This window comes from Oncorhynchus mykiss, chromosome 2 (assembly GCF_013265735.2).
Source record: "Oncorhynchus mykiss isolate Arlee chromosome 2, USDA_OmykA_1.1, whole genome shotgun sequence".
Classification (NCBI taxonomy): Eukaryota; Metazoa; Chordata; class Actinopteri; order Salmoniformes; family Salmonidae; genus Oncorhynchus; species Oncorhynchus mykiss.
In genome coordinates, this window is record NC_048566.1 from 638,309 (window position 1) to 655,577 (window position 17,269).

Genomic DNA, 17,269 nt, shown 5'->3' on the forward strand with positions numbered 1-17,269 from the left:
TTTCCAACTCTGTACAAAGAGGTTTAAAAAAACAGGTTTCCAACTCTGTACAAAGAGGTTTAAAAAAACAGGTTTCCAACTCTGCACAAAGAGGTTTAAAAAAACAGGTTTCCAACTCTGCACAAAGAGGTTTAAAGAAACAGGTTTCCAACTCTGCACAAAGAGGTTTAAAGAAACAGGTTTCCAACTCTGTACAAAGAGGTTTAAAAAAACAGGTTTCCAACTCTGTACAAAGAGGTTTAAAGAAACAGGTTTCCAACTCTGTACAAAGAGGTTTAAAAAAACAGGTTTCCAACTCTGCACAAAGAGGTTTAAAGAAACAGGTTTCCAACTCTGCACAAAGAGGTTTAAAGAAACAGGTTTCCAACTCTGTACAAAGAGGTTTAAAGAAACAGGTTTCCAACTCTGCGCAAAGAGGTTTAAAGAAACAGGTTTCCAACTCTGCACAAAGAGGTTTAAAGAAACAGGTTTCCAACTCTGTACAAAGAGGTTTAAAAAAACAGGTTTCCAACTCTGTACAAAGAGGTTTAAAGAAACAGGTTTCCAACTCTGTACAAAGAGGTTTAAAAAAACAGGTTTCCAACTCTGTACAAAGAGGTTTAAAAAAACAGGTTTCCAACTCTGTACAAAGAGGTTTAAAGAAACAGGTTTCCAACTCTGTACAAAGAGGTTTAAAAAAACAGGTTTCCAACTCTGCACAAAGAGGTTTAAAAAAAACAGGTTTCCAACTCTGTACAAAGAGGTTTAAAGAAACAGGTTTCCAACTCTGCACAAAGAGGTTTAAAGAAACAGGTTTCCAACTCTGTACAAAGAGGTTTAAAAAAACAGGTTTCCAACTCTGTACAAAGAGGTTTAAAAAAACAGGTTTCCAACTCTGTACAAAGAGGTTTAAAGAAACAGGTTTCCAACTCTGTACAAAGAGGTTTAAAAAAACAGGTTTCCAACTCTGTACAAAGAGGTTTAAAAAAACAGGTTTCCAACTCTGCACAAAGAGGTTTAAAAAAACAGGTTTCCAACTCTGTACAAAGAGGTTTATAGAGATACAGGTTTCCACCAAGTAGATAATAATAATTAATATATAATTAATAATAATAATTAATATATAAGTAATAATAATAATTCATATATAATTAATAATACTTAATATAATAATTAATAATAATAATTTGTTTTGTGTCCCTTTCTTGTATCTTAACCAACAACAGCATCGCCAACAGGTGCATAAATACACACCAATCACAAACTACAGCAGACAACAGCATCACCAACAGGTACATAAATACACACCAATCACAGACTACAGCAGACAACAGCATCGCCAACAGGTACATAAATACACACCAATCACAGACTACAGCAGACAACAGCATCACCAACAGGTACATAAATACACACCAATCACAAACTATAGCAGACAACAGCATCGCCAACAGGTGCATAAATACAGACCAATCACAAACTACAGCAGACAACAGCATCGCCAACAGGTACATAAATACACACCAATCACAAACTATAGCAGACAACATCATCGCCAACAGGTACATAAATACACACCAATCACAGACTACAGCAGACAACAGCATCACCAACAGGTACATAAATACACACCAATCACAAACTATAGCAGACAACAGCATCGCCAACAGGTACATAAATACACACCAATCACAGACTACAGCAGACAACAGCATCGCCAACAGGTGCATAAATACAGACCAATCACAAACTACAGCAGACAACACATGGATACAGTTCCTAATTCAGATCGTAAATTATTCTGGTGGGAATTAATGATTTCTGGACTCTGCCGGTTTTGTGAAGATGGACTCTGTATCGGCGGCCTGATGGTAGGAGCTGGTACTCCTGGTTGAGTGGGTGTGATAGTTCGGTGGCAACTGCCATGTCATATTGTTTCTGAGATGTTCAACTCTCTACAAACACATAGATTTCCATGTCATATTGTTTCTGAGATGTTCAACTCTCTACAAACACATAGATTTCCATGGTATATTGTTTCTGAGATGTTCAACTCTCTACAAACACGTAGATTGCCATGACATATTGTTTCTGAGATGTTCAACTCTCTACAAACACATAGATTTCCATGGTATATTGTTTCTGAGATGTTCAACTCTCTACCAACACATAGATTGCCATGTCATCTGGTTTCTGAGATGTACAAAGAGGTAGATTGCATATTGTACTGTATAAAAATAGCATGTTGTCTTCTATATTGTGATGAATAATAGGGAGGCTTGCTACAATGCACAGCTGAGAGGTTTGAGACGTTAAACAACGGGACAAAGTGCTGACCATGTAAATCCTGAAAAGTGATAATGTATGCATAGTGTGCAGTAAATGCTTCCTCTATTATCCCCAGTAGATTGGTTCTACTACGTCAAGTACAGTACAGAGCCAATACAGAGCTGGGTCTTTACACTGCTGAATATAGATTAACACCACATCAGTACAGTACAGGGTAATACCATTAGATTAACACCACAGTAGTACAGTACAGGGTAATACCACTAGATTAACACCACAGCAGTACAGTACAGTATAGGGTAATACCACTAGATTAACACCACAGCAGTACAGTACAGTATAGGGTAATACCACTAGATTAACACCACAGCAGTACAGTACAGTATAGGGTAATACCACTAGATTAACACCACAGCAGTACAGTACAGTACAGGGTAATACCACTAGATTAACACCACAGCAGTACAGTACAGTATAGGGTAATACCACTAGATTAACACCACAGCTGTACAGTACAGTACAGGGTAATACCACTAGATTAACACCACAGCAGTACAGTATAGGGTAATACCACTAGATTAACACCACAGCTGTACAGTATAGGGTAATACCACTAGATTAACACCACAGCTGTACAGTACAGTACAGGGTAATACCACTAGATTAACACCACAGCAGTACAGTACAGGGTAATACCACTAGATTAACACCACAGCTGTACAGTACAGTATAGGGTAATACCGCTAGATTAACACCACATCAGTACAGTACAGTATAGGGTAATACCACTAGATTAACACCACAGCTGTACAGTACAGTACGGGGTAATACCACTAGATTAACACCACAGCAGTACAGTACAGTACAGGGTAATACCACTAGATTAACACCACAGTAGTACAGTACAGGGTAATACCACTAGATTAACACCACATCAGTACAGTACAGTACAGGGTAATACCACTAGATTAACACCACAGCTGTACAGTATAGGGTAATAACACCACTAGATCCCTCATTCTCCCATCTGCACTGATCTTATAATATTGCTAAAGATAGAGGTACATGTTCTCTACTACTCAACATCATCAACAACAACAACAACATCTCTGCAGTTCACTTGTCCAACAGGGTTATAGAGAGTAACACCACATCAGTACAGTACAGGGTAATACCACTAGATTAACACCACAGCAGTACAGTACAGTATAGGGTAATACCACTAGATTAACACCACAGCAGTACAGTATAGGGTAATAACACCACTCCCTCATTCTCCCATCTGCACTGATCTTATAATATTGCTAAAGATAGAGGTACATCTTCTCTACTACTCAACATCATCAACAACAACAACAACATCTCTGCTGTTCACTTGTCCAACAGGGTTATAGAGAGTAGCGTTGTCTCAAATGGCACTGACAGGGCTCTGGTCAAATCTAGTGCACTTTATAGGGAATAGGGTCCCATTTGGGACTCGGGCCTAGGATTCTAACAATTCTGCAACTGTCTGGCATCTCTCTGCATGTATACTGATAACTGGGAAGAATAGAACATTCATCTAGGAGAAAAAGTTAGGAGACTCCAAAGCCTGAGTCCACAGGCGGGTTTAACACCAGGCCTATTTGTTATGCACAGCTAGTTCTGGCCCCCAGCCGTCCATCCCATCTACGTTATATTTCCATAAAACAGAAGGTTATCACTGGGGCTGCCGCTCACAGCCGTGACAAATGGCTGTGTCACCCTTTTTGGTCCTTAACATTCTAGAACGCCAGTGGAATGTTGAGAGTCATCGTCGGAATATTGAGAATGGAATGTTGAGGGTCATTGTCGGAATATTGAGAATGGAATGTTGAGGGTCATTGTCGGAATATTGAGAATGGAATGTTGAGGGTCATTGTCGGAATATTGAGAATGGAATGTTGAGGGTCATTGTCGGAATATTGAGAATGGAATGTTGAGGGTCATTGTCGGAATATTGAGAATGGAATGTTGAGGGTCATCGTCGGAATATTGAGAATGGAATGTTGAGGGTCATCGTCGGAATATTGAGAATGGAATGTTGAGTGTCATCGTCGGAATATTGAGAATGGAATGTTGAGTGTCATCGTCGGAATATTGAGAATGGAATGTTGAGTGTCATTGTCGGAATATTGAGAATGGAATGTTGAGGGTCATTGTCGGAATATTGAGAATGGAATGTTGAGTGTCATTGTCGGAATATTGAGAATGGAATGTTGAGGGTCATTGTCGGAATATTGAGAATGGAATGTTGAGTGTCATTGTTGGAATATTGAGAATGGAATGTTGAGTGTCATTGTTGGAATATTGAGAATGGAATGTTGAGGGTCATTGTCGGAATATTGAGAATGGAATGTTGAGTGTCATTGTTGGAATATTGAGAATGGAATGTTGAGTGTCATTGTTGGAATATTGAGAATGGAATGTTGAGTGTCATTGTCGGAATATTGAGAATGGAATGTTGAGTGTCATCGTCGGAATATTGAGAATAGAATGTTGAGGGTCATTGTCGGAATATTGAGAATGGAATGTTGGAATGTTTGACAGGTGACAATTCCATCAGGACTCTTGCAGTGTATTCAGTCCTTAGTATCTTTATCTGTTGGCATGTCACTAACACCTAAGAGGGAATGAAATCACAGTTCATAATGTCTGAAACATTTAGACAAATATCAGTGTTGAGGAAGACATTGAATAACGTGATAGACTGTAGTTTTAGGATATTTACAGGCAGACTGTTTTTCATTTTATATTCTCGGTTAGTATTGCGTACTGAGAGGAAGCCATCTCCGGGCTATTGTGTGGTAATGGCTTTTGGAGCCGGTGTGTTTTGGCTGTGTGTACGTAGCAGAGAGAAAGAGAGAGAGAGAGAGAGAGAGAGAGAGAGAGAGAGAGAGAGAGAGAGAGAGAGACAGACAGAGAATGAGATATGGAGAGCACTAAACGTATCTCTTCGTCCAGACCTGCAACATGAGGCAGATGTCAAGTCCTGAGGAGCTGCAAGCGGCAGCCGGAGGCCACATTGTTGACTTTATCCCCGTAGTGCTGCCTGATTCCCATGGCTGACTGCGTGACTTGACACAGTGACTCTGACTGCGTGACTGAGAACAGTGATTCTGAGTGCGTCCCAAATGCCACACTATTCCCTATATGGTGGCTTACTTCTGATCATACTTTTAATCAGATCCCTATGAGCTCTGGTCAAAAGTAGTGCATTATATAGGGGAATAGACTGCCGTTTGGGACGCCGAACCAGCTGACTCTGGTCTCTCTCTCTCTCTCTCTCTCTCTCTCTCTCTCTCTGCTTTCTTATAATCTATCATTAAGTAGCTAAAGCCTAAAGCTAACTAGAACCCTGCTGATGGCGATCAGCTGGTGGAGAGGGAGAATGGATGATTCTTCTGCTTCAGCTGGTGGAGAGGGAGAATGGATGATTCCTCTGCTTCAGCTGGTAGAGAGGGAGAATGGATGATTCTTCTGCTTCACTCTGGTGGAGAGGGAGAATGGATGATTCCTCTGCTTCAGCTGGTGGAGAGGGAGAATGGATGATTCCTCTGCTTCAGCTGGTAGAGAGGGAGAATGGATGATTCTTCTGCTTCACTCTGGTGGAGAGGGAGAATGGATGATTCCTCTGCTTCAGCCTGGTGGAGAGGGAGAATGGATGATTCCTCTGCTTCAGCTGGTGGAGAGGGAGAATGGATGATTCCTCTGCTTCAGCTGGTGGAGAGGGAGAATGGATGATTCCTCTGCTTCAGCTGGTGGAGAGGGAGAATGGATGATTCCTCTGCTTCAGCTGGTGGAGAGGGAGAATGGATGATTCCTCTGCTTCAGCCTGGTGGAGAGGGAGAAAGGATGATTCCTCTGCTTCAGCCTGGTGGAGAGAGAGAATGGATGATTCTTCTGCTTCAGCTGGTGGAGAGGGAGAATGGATGATTCCTCTGCTTCAGCTGGTAGAGATGGAGAATGTCTGATTCCTCTGCTTCACTCTGGTGGATAGGGAGAATGGCTGATTCCTCTGCTTCAGCCTGGTGGAGAGGGAGGATGGATGATTCCTCTGCTTCAGCCTGGTAGAGAGGGAGAATGGCTGATTCTTCTGCTTCAGCTGGTGGAGAGGGAGAATGGATGATTCCTCTGCTTCCGCTGGTGGAGAGGGAGAATGTCTGATTCCTCTGCTTCAGCCTGGTGGAGAGGGAGAATGGATGATTCCTCTGCTTCACTCTGGTTGAGAGGTAGAATGGATGATTCCTCTGCTTCACTCTGGTGGAGAGGGAGAATGGATGATTCCTCTGCTTCAGCCTGGTGGAGAGGGAGAATGGGGTTTCGTTCCATCCCTGTGCTACTGACAGGGGTGGCAAATAGCACCCTATTCCCTTATTAGTGCACTACTTTTGACTGGGCTCTAGTCAGCCGTAGTGCACTACTTTTGACTGGGCTCTAGTCAGCCGTAGTGCACTACTTTTGACTGGGCTCTAGTCAGCCGTAGTGCATTACTTTTGACTGGGCTCTAGTCAGCCATAGTGCACTACTTTTGACTGACCTCTAGTCAGCCGTAGTGCACTACTTTTGACTGAGCTCTAGTCAGCCGTAGTGCACTACTTTTGACTGGGCTCTAGTCAGCCGTAGTGCACTACTTTTGACTGGGCTCTAGTCAGCCATAGTGCACTACTTTTGACTGACCTCTAGTCAGCCGTAGTGCACTACTTTTGACTGAGCTCTAGTCAGCCGTAGTGCACTACTTTTGCTGAGCTCTAGTCAGCCGTAGTGCACTACTTTTGACTGGGCTCTAGTCAGCCGTAGTGCACTACTTTTGACTGGGCTCTAGTCAGCCATAGTGCACTACTTTTGACTGACCTCTAGTCAGCCGTAGTGCACTACTTTTGACTGAGCTCTAGTCAGCCGTAGTGCACTACTTTTGCTGAGCTCTAGTCAGCAGTAGTGCACTACAGTATGTAGGGTGTAGGGTGCCATTTGGAAAGCATACAGAGAGGTAGAGCTCTGAGTTTTCGTCCTGTCTGGCACGGAGGGCTTCAGCTGTGTTGTTAACCCTCAAGGCCATGTCAGGAAATAAACATTTTTGACGAGGGTAATTATTAAGATGTAACCCCGGGGTAGCTCTCCCACCCTCTTCACCCCGCGGACACTGGAGTCTCTATTCAAAGAATCTTCTTACTGTATTTATTCACTGGTGGCTGGTGTCCCAATCAAATAAAATACCTGATTGAATCACTTGAAAAGAATCCAAACTAAAGTGACATACCACATGATACCATATGATCTACCCATGGATAAAAGATTGATTAAAAACAACAGAATGTTTTAGTTATGTGCCAAACAACAGCACAGTGGTGGTTGCTAAGGCTTCACTTAATGGGGATCCACATCAAGAATATAAAAGAAGAGCACAGTGGTGGTTGCTAAGGCTTCACTTAATGGGGATCCACATCCAGAATATAAAAGAAGAGCACAGTGGTGGTTGCTAAGGCTTCACTTCATGGGGATCCACATCCAGAATATCAAAGAAGAGCACAGTGGTGGTTGCTAAGGCTTCACTTCATGGGGATCCACATCCAGAATATAAAAGAAGAGCACAGTGGTGGTTGCTAAGGCTTACTTAATGGGGATCCACATCCAGAATACAAAGAAGAACACAATGGGGGTTGCTAAGGCTTCACTTCATGGGGATCCACATCCAGAATACAACGATGAACACAGTGGTGGTTGCTAAGGCTTCACTTCATGGGGATCCACATCAAGAATACATAATAAATCATAAACAAGTTAACTAAATCCAATGTTTGGGTCTCTCCACTCCCACCATTTAATATACCATATAATCGGCCCATCCAATATGAAACATTTATAAAAATGAACATGACTGAATAATGTTTTAGTTATGTGGACTATGTTTTAGTTATGACGGCACAGAGAAGATGGCTGCTCCTAACCGATTGTGTTTTTATCTTCGTTTTTTTTGCGTTGGTTGTAACTTTTTTTTTATTACTTATTTTGTACATAATGTTGCTGCTACCGTCTCTTAAGACCTAATGGGGATCCACATCCAGAATACAAAGAAGAACACAATGGTGGTTGCTAAGGCTTCACTTCATGGGGATCCACATCCAGAATATAAAAGAAGAGCACAGTGGTGGTTGCTAAGGCTTCACTTAATGGGGATCCACATCAAGAATATAAAAGAAGAGCACAGTGGTGGTTGCTAAGGCTTCACTTAATGGGGATCCACATCAAGAATATTAAAGAAGAGCACAGTGGTGGTTGCTAAGGCTTCACTTCATGGGGATCCACATCCAGAATACAAAGAAGAACACAATGGGGGTTGATAAGGCTTCACTTCATGGGGATCCACATCCAGAATACAAAGAAGAACACAATGGGGGTTGATAAGGCTTCACTTCATGGGGATCCACATCCAGAATACATAATAAATCATAAACAAGTTAACTAAATCCAATGTTTGGGTCTCTCCACTCCCACCATTTAATATACCATATAATCGGCCCATCCAATATGAAACATTTATAAAAATGAACATGACTGAATAATGTTTTAGTTATGTGGACTATGTTTTAGTTATGACGGCACAGAGAAGATGGCTAACGTTTTACATGCCCGATAACCGATTGTGTTTTTATCTTCGTTTTTTTGCGTTGGTTGTAACTTATTTTTTAAACTTATTTTTTACATAATGTTGCTGCTACCGTCTCTTAAGACCGGAAAAATAACTTCTGGACATCAGAACAGCGATCACTCATCACGAACAGGCAGAATCATTTTTTTCCCCTTTAACAAGTTTGACGAGCCCGGCGTGAAGGACATACTGCTTTCCCAGGAACAGGCCCAAATCCCCATCATTTGCGTGAAGTGATGACGGAGAAAAAGAGGACCGAGGTCCGGCTGTCTTCTGAGAATTCGTAGGCGATCGAATAAACCAGCCCTGCCTTCCGTTCTTCTAGCTAACGTGCAATCATTAGAACATAAAATCGTGGACCTACGTAGGAAGATTAAACTACAAACAGGGCATTAAAAATGGTAATATCTATTTCTTCACGGAGTTGTGGCTGAACGATGACAATATCAACATACAGATGGCTGGTTATACGCTGTATCGGCAGGATAGAACAGCAGCATCTGGGAAGACAAGGGGTGGTGGACTATGCATATATGTAAACAACAGCTGGTGCACGATATCTAAGGAAGTGTCTAAGGTTTTGCTCGCCTGAGGTAGAGTATCTCATGATAAGCTGTAGAATCAATCAATCAAATGTATTTATAAAGCCCTTCTTGCATCAGCTGATGTCACAAAGTGCTGTACAGAAACCCAGCCTAAAACCCCAAACAGCAAGCAATGCAGGTGTAGAAGCACAGTAGCTAGGAAAAACTCCCTAGAAAGGCCAGAACCTAAGAAGAAACCTAGAGAGGAACCAGGCTATGAGGGGTGGTCAGTCCTCTTCTGGCTGTGCCGGGTGGAGATAATAACAGAACATGGCCAAGATGTTCAAATGTTCATAAATGACCAGCAGTGTCAAATAATAGAACACACTATCTACCTAGAGAGTTTTCATCTGTATTTTTCGTAGCTGTCTACATACCACCACAGACCGATGCCGGCACTAAGATCACACTCAAAGATCTGTATTCCGCCATAAGCAAACAGGAAAATGCTCATCCAAAGGCGATGCTCCTAGTGTCCGGGGGCTTTAAATGCAGGGAAACTTAAATTTGTTTTACCCAAATTTCTATCAACATGTTAAATGTGCAACCAGAGGGGGAAAAAACTCTAGACCACCTTTACCCCCCACACACAGACACGTACAAAAGTCTCCCTCACCCTCCATCTGACCATAATTCTAGCCTCCTAATTCCTGCTTACAAGCAAAAAATAAAGCAGGAACCACCAGTGACTCAGTCAGTAAGGAAGTGGTCAGATGAAGCAGATGCTAAGCTACCGGACTGTTTTGCTAGCACAGACTGGAATATGTTGCGGGATTCTTCCTATGGCATTGAGGAATATACCACATCTGTCACTGGCTTCATCAATAAGTGCATTGTTGATGTCATCCCCACAGTGTCCGTACGTACATACCCCAACCAGAAGCCATGGATTACAGGCAACATCCGCAATGAGCTAAACGCTAGAGCTGTCGCTTTCAAGGAGCGGGACTCTAACCCGGAAGCTTATAAGAAATCCCACTATGCCCACCGACGAACCATCAAACAGGACTAAGATGGCAGGGGGTGCAAACCATTACAGACTACAAAGGGAAGCACAGCCGAGAGTTGCCCAGTGACACGAGCCTACCAGACGAGCTGAACTACTTCTATGCTCGCTTCGAGGCAAATAACACTGAAACATGCATGAGAGCATCAACTGTTCCGGATCACTATTTGATCACGCTCTCCGCAGCTGATGTGAGTAAGACCTTTAAACAGGTTAAAATTCACAAGGCCGCAGGGCCAGGCGGTTTACCAGGACGTGTATTGCGAGCATGCGCTGACCAACTGGCAAGTGTCTTCACTGACATTTTTAAACTCTCCCTGTCCGAGTCTGTAATACCAACATGTTTTAAGCAGACCACCATTATCCCTGTGCCCAAGAACACTAATGTAACCTGCCTAAATGACTACTGACCCGTAGCACTCACACCTGTAGTCATGAAGTGCTTTAAAAGGCTGGTCATGGCTCACATCAACACCATTATCCCAGAAACCCCAGACCCACTCCAATTCTCATACCTCTCTAACAGATCCACAGATGATGCAATATCTATCTTTCCCACCTGGACAAAAGGAACACCTATGTGAGAATGCTATTCATTGAACACAGCTCAGCATTCAACACCATAATGCCTTCAACACTCATCAAATAAGATAAGGACCCTGGGACTAAACACCTCCCTCTGCAACTGGATCCTGGACTTCCTGACAGGCCGCCCCCAGGTGGTAAGAGTAGGTAAAAACACATCCGCCACGCTGATCCTCAACACAGGGGCCCCTCAGGGTTGCATGATCAGTCCCCTCCTGTACTCCCTGTTCACTAATGACTGCACGGCCAGGCAAAACTCGAACACCATTAAGTTTGCCGATGACACAACAGTGGTAGGCCTGATCACCGACAACGACGAGACAGCCAATAGGGAGGAGGTCAGAGATCAAGACAAAGGAGAGGATTGTGGACTACAAGAAAAGGAGGATCGCTGTAGTGGAGCAGGTTGAGAGCTTCAAGTTCCTTGGTGTCCACATCACCAACAAACTAACATGGTCCAAGCACACCAAGACAGTTGTGAAGAGGGTACAACAAAACCTATTCCCCTTCAGGAGACTGAAAAGATTTGGCATGGGTCCTCAGATCCTCAAAAGGTTCTACAGCTGCACCATCGAGAGCATCCTGACTGGTTGTATCACTGCCTGGTACCTCTATACCAGGCGGTGTCAGAGGAAGGCGCTAAAAATGGTCAAAGTATCCAGCCACCCTAGTCATAGACTGTTCTCTCTGCTACCACACGTTAAGTGGTACCGGAGCGCCAAGTGTAGGTCCAAGAGGCTTCTAAACAGCTTCTACCCCCAAGCCATAAGACTCCTAAACATCTAATCAAATGGCTACTCAGACTATTTGCATTGCCACCTCTCCCCCCTTTTACACCACTGCTACTCTCTGTTATCATCTATGCATAGTCACTTTAATAACTCTACCTACATGTACAGTATGTTTGAAACTGTGATGACCCAGAAGAACCCCAGGAAGAATAGGGCTCATTAAGGTGTCAGTTAACGGGGATTCATAATAATGAAGGCAAACCAATCCAATAGTTTCTCACGGCTTTGCTGCTTGAACCCTTCTCTGATTGAGGGTTAAATATGGAAGACACATGTGCAACTGACTAGGTATCCCCCTTTCCCTAATGAATAATTAATCACAGGTAATTAATAATTAATCAAACTCATTCCATGGAGGAACGAATGTGTCTGTGCGTTTTCACTCCTCCCTTGTACTTGAACTCTCTTCACCTTGTTGTCTAGGTCTTCATTGGCTAGTTAGGAACTCTCCTCACCTTGTTGTCAAGGTCTACATTGGCTAATTAGGAACTCCCCTCACCTGGTTGTCTAGGTCTTCATTGGCTAGTTAGGAACTCCCCCCACCTTGTTGTCTAGGTCTTCATTGGCTAGTTAGGGACTCCCCTCACCTGGTTGTCTAGGTTTTCATTGGCTAGTTAGGAACTCTCCTCACATTGTTGTCTTCATTGGCTAGTTAGGAACTCTCCTCACCTGGTTGTCTAGGTCTTCATTGGCTAGTTAGGAACTCTCCTCACCTGGTTGTCTAGGTCTTCATTGGATAGTTAGGAACTCTCCTCACCTGGTTGTCTAGGTCTTCATTGGCTAGTTAGGAACTCTCTTCACCTGGTTGTCTAGGTCTTCATTGGCTAGTTAGGAACTCTCCTCACCTGGTTGTCTAGGTCTTCATTGGCTAGCTAGGAACTCTCCTCACCTTGTTGTCTAGGTCTTCATTGGCTAGTTAGGAACTCCCCTCACCTGATTGTCTAGGTCTTCATTGGCTAGTTAGGAACTCCCCTCACCTGGTTGTCTAGGTCTTCATTGGCTAGTTAGGAACTCCCCTCACCTGGTTGTCTAGGTCTTCATTGGCTAGTTAGGAACTCCCCTCACCAGGTTGTCTTCATTGGCTAGTTAGGAACTCTCCTCACCTGGTTGTCTTCATTGATTAGTTAGAAACTCTCCTCGCCTTGTTGTCTAGGTCTTCTTTGATTAGTTAAGAACTCCCCTCACCTGGTTGTCTCGGTAACTTCATTGATTAGTTAGGAACTCCCCTCACCTGGTTGTCTTCATTGATTAGTTAGAAACTCCCCTCACCTGGTTGTCTAGGCCTTCATTGATTAGTTAGGAACTCCCCTCACCTGGTTGTCTCTGTAACTTCATTGATTAGTTAGGAACTCCCCTCACCTGGTTGTGTAGGTCTTCATTGGGAACCAATTAAAAGGAAATAACAAAACCAGCAGCCATTGGGCCCCTCACATGGAATGAGTTTGACAGACCTGGAATAAATTAAGAATAACCTACTGAATTAAAGCCAGGGTTTTGGGTCTCTCCACTCCCAGCCCTATAATATGCCTTATGATCTGCCCATGCACTATAAACATGGATAAAACATACATGAGTGAGGAATATGTTTCATTTATGAGTCAGGATGAATTCAGTGAACTAAAAGCTAATGTTTTGGGCCTCTCCATTCCAGCCAAGTTCTGTGGAGACCCTGGTACCCCAGCCAAGGGGAAAAGAGAAGGACGAAGTTTAATCTACAAGTCAGAGGTTACCTTCAGCTGTAGCGCCCCCTATGTCCTGGTGGGGTCAACTACACGCATCTGTCAGGACGACAGCACCTGGAGCGGCTCTCAGCCACGATGCATAGGTAGGTAACAACATCATACTGTAACGGCTACAGTCTATAGGTAACAACATACTGTAACAGCTATAGTCTATAGGTAACAACATACTGTAACAACTACAGTCTATAGGTAACAACATCATACTGTAACAGCTACAGTCTATAGGTAACAACATACTGTAACAGCTACAGTCTATAGGTAACAACATCATAATGTAACAACTACAGTCTATAGGTAACAACATACTGTAACAGCTATAGTCTATAGGTAACAACATACTGTAACAGCTACAGTCTATAGGTAACAACATACTGTAACAGCTACAGTCTATAGGTAACAACATCATACTGTAACAACTACAGTCTATAGGTAACAACATCATACTGTAACAGCTACAGTCTATAGGTAACAACATCATACTGTAACAGTTACAGTCTATAGGTAACAACATCATACTGTAACAGCTACAGTCTATAGGTAACAACATCATACTGTAACAACTACAGTCTACAGGTAACAACATCATACTGTAACAGCTACAGTCTATAGGTAACAACATACTGTAACAACTACAGTCTATAGGTAACAACATCATACTGTAACAGCTACAGTCTATAGGTAACAACATACTGTAACAACTACAGTCTATAGGTAACAACATCATACTGTAACAACTACAGTCTATAGGTAACAACATACTGTCACAACTACAGTCTATAGGTAACAACATACTGTAACAGCTACAGTCTATAGGTAACAACATACTGTAACAGCTACAGTCTATAGGTAACAACATACTGTCACAGCTACAGTCTATAGGTAACAACATACTGTCACAGCTACAGTCTATAGGTAACAACATACTGTCACAGCTACAGTCTATAGGTAACAACATACTGTAACAGCTACAGTCTATAGGTAACAACATCATACTGTAACAACTACAGTCTATAGGTAACAACATCATACTGTAACAACTACAGTCTATAGGTAACAACATCATACTGTAACAACTACAGTCTATAGGTAACAACATACTGTAACAGCTACAGTCTATAGGTAACATCATACTGTAACAGCTACAGTCTATAGGTAACATCATACTGTAACAGCTACAGTCTATAGGTAACAACATACTGTAACAGCTATAGTCTATAGGTAACAACATACTGTAACAACTACAGTCTATAGGTAACAACATACTGTAACAGCTACAGTCTATAGGTAACAACATACTGTAACAGCTATAGTCTATAGGTAACAACATACTGTAACAGCTACAGTCTATAGGTAACAACATCATACTGTAACAACTACAGTCTACAGGTAACAACATCATACTGTAACAGCTACAGTCTATAGGTAACAACATCATACTGTAACAACTACAGTCTATAGGTAACAACATCATACTGTAACAACTACAGTCTATAGGTAACAACATCATACTGTAACAACTACAGTCTATAGGTAACAACATACTGTAACAGCTACAGTCTATAGGTAACATCATACTGTAACAGCTACAGTCTATAGGTAACATCATACTGTAACAGCTACAGTCTATAGGTAACATCATACTGTAACAGCTACAGTCTATAGGTAACAACATACTGTCACAGCTACAGTCTATAGGTAACAACATACTGTAACAGCTACAGTCTATAGGTAACAACATCATACTGTAACAACTACAGTCTATAGGTAACAACATCATACTGTAACAACTACAGTCTATAGGTAACAACATCATACTGTAACAACTACAGTCTATAGGTAACAACATACTGTAACAGCTACAGTCTATAGGTAACAACATCATACTGTAACAACTACAGTCTATAGGTAACAACATCATACTGTAACAACTACAGTCTATAGGTAACAACATACTGTAACAGCTACAGTCTATAGGTAACATTTCTAAGTGACCCCAAACTTTTGAACGGTAGTGTATATTTACAATCCCCTTGTTCAAACATCAAAATAAAGAACGTAGATGCTGTTCCACTTAGAAAATACCTTATTGATCATTTGGTCCCGCGTAAAGGTGGTGCAATAATGAGGGATTTAAGTCAAGGTACAAATACACCATTTACGTGTGCATGATTCGGGTCTAAATCGGGTCTGAATCGAGTCTGAATCGGGACTAAATCGGGACTGAATCGGGTCTGAATCGGGTCTGAATCGGGTCTGAATCGGCCCCCCATATCTTTAAGAGACTCTACAAAGTATGCTTCCGTAGATATGACAGACTCATCCTCATGATAGTAACCCAGGGTGATTGTGATCTATGTCCTTCTAGAACCATCCAGGACGACCTGTGAGAACCCAGGAACACCTGAATACGGCTCCATGAACATCAGCCTGGGGTTCAAGGTACGGTTGAAAGGACTGTTCCCTTCTAGATACCTTTCAAGTGGCAATCTGGGATGGGTACATCCCCCATGGTTAAAACTATCATTTAAAAAACTCATAGACGGTCAATCCTTGCATCCATAGCTCTGTCTATGAATTTGAGAGTGGTTACATTTCTCCTGCCCCAATCCCTCAGCTTTTTACCAAAGAAAGTGGCGACCATTTTGAACCACAGTACAGGATGTTGGACTGAGACTGTACTGTACCAACGATGATAGAGTACTGGTTTAAGGTTGTATCTGGTTCTGAGGATACAGTATGTTGGACTGAGACTGTACTGTACCAACGATGATAGAGTACTGGTTTAAGGTTGTGTCTGGTTCTGAGGGTACAGTATGTTGGACTGAGACTGTACTGTACCAACGATGATAGAGTACTGGTTTAAGGTTTAAAACTGTCTGGTTCTGAGGGTGCCGTATGTTGGACTGAGTCTGTACTGGACCAACGATGATAGAGTACTGGTTTAAGGTTTAAAACTGTCTGGTTCTGAGGGTGCCGTATGTTGGACTGAGTCTGTACTGGACCAACGATGATAGAGTACTGGTTTAAGGTTTAAAACTGTCTGGTTCTGAGGGTACAGTATGTTGGACTGAGACTGTACTGGACCAACGATGATAGAGTACTGGTTTAAGGTTTAAAACTGTCTGGTTCTGAGGGTGCCGTATGTTGGACTGAGACTGTACTGGACCAACGATGATAGAGTACTGGTTTAAGGTTGTGTCTGGTTCTGAGGGTACAGTATGTTGGACTGAGACTGTACTGTACCAACGATGATAGATTACTGGTTTAAGGTTGTGTCTGGTTCTGAGGGTACAGTATGTTGGACTGAGACTGTACTGTACCAACGATGATAGAGTACTGGTTTAAGGTTGTGTCTGGTTCTGAGGGTACAGTATGTTAGACTGAGACTGTACTGTACCAACGATGATAGAGTACTGGTTTAAGGTTGTGTCTGGTTCTGAGGGTACAGTATGTTGGACTGAGACTGTACTGTACCAACGATGATAGATTACTGGTTTAAGGTTTAAAACTGTCTGGTTCTGAGGGTACAGTATGTTGGACTGAGACTGTACTGGACCAACGATGATAGAGTACTGGTTTAAGGTTGTGTCTGGTTCTGAGGGTGCCGTATGTTGGACTGGGAGCAT

At 42.4% G+C, this 17,269-nt stretch overlaps 1 protein-coding gene across 1 annotated transcript in view; it reads left to right on the forward strand.

Moving 5' to 3' along the window:
- Nucleotides 1-17,269, forward strand: part of LOC110512917 (CUB and sushi domain-containing protein 3) — a 523,013-nt gene that overhangs the window by 489,127 nt on the left and 16,617 nt on the right. Inside the window, exons 62-63 of the mRNA XM_036934833.1 lie at nt 13,553-13,726; nt 16,009-16,082. Of these exons, the coding sequence (XP_036790728.1) occupies nt 13,553-13,726; nt 16,009-16,082 (248 nt within the window). The remainder of the gene's footprint in view (nt 1-13,552; nt 13,727-16,008; nt 16,083-17,269) is intronic.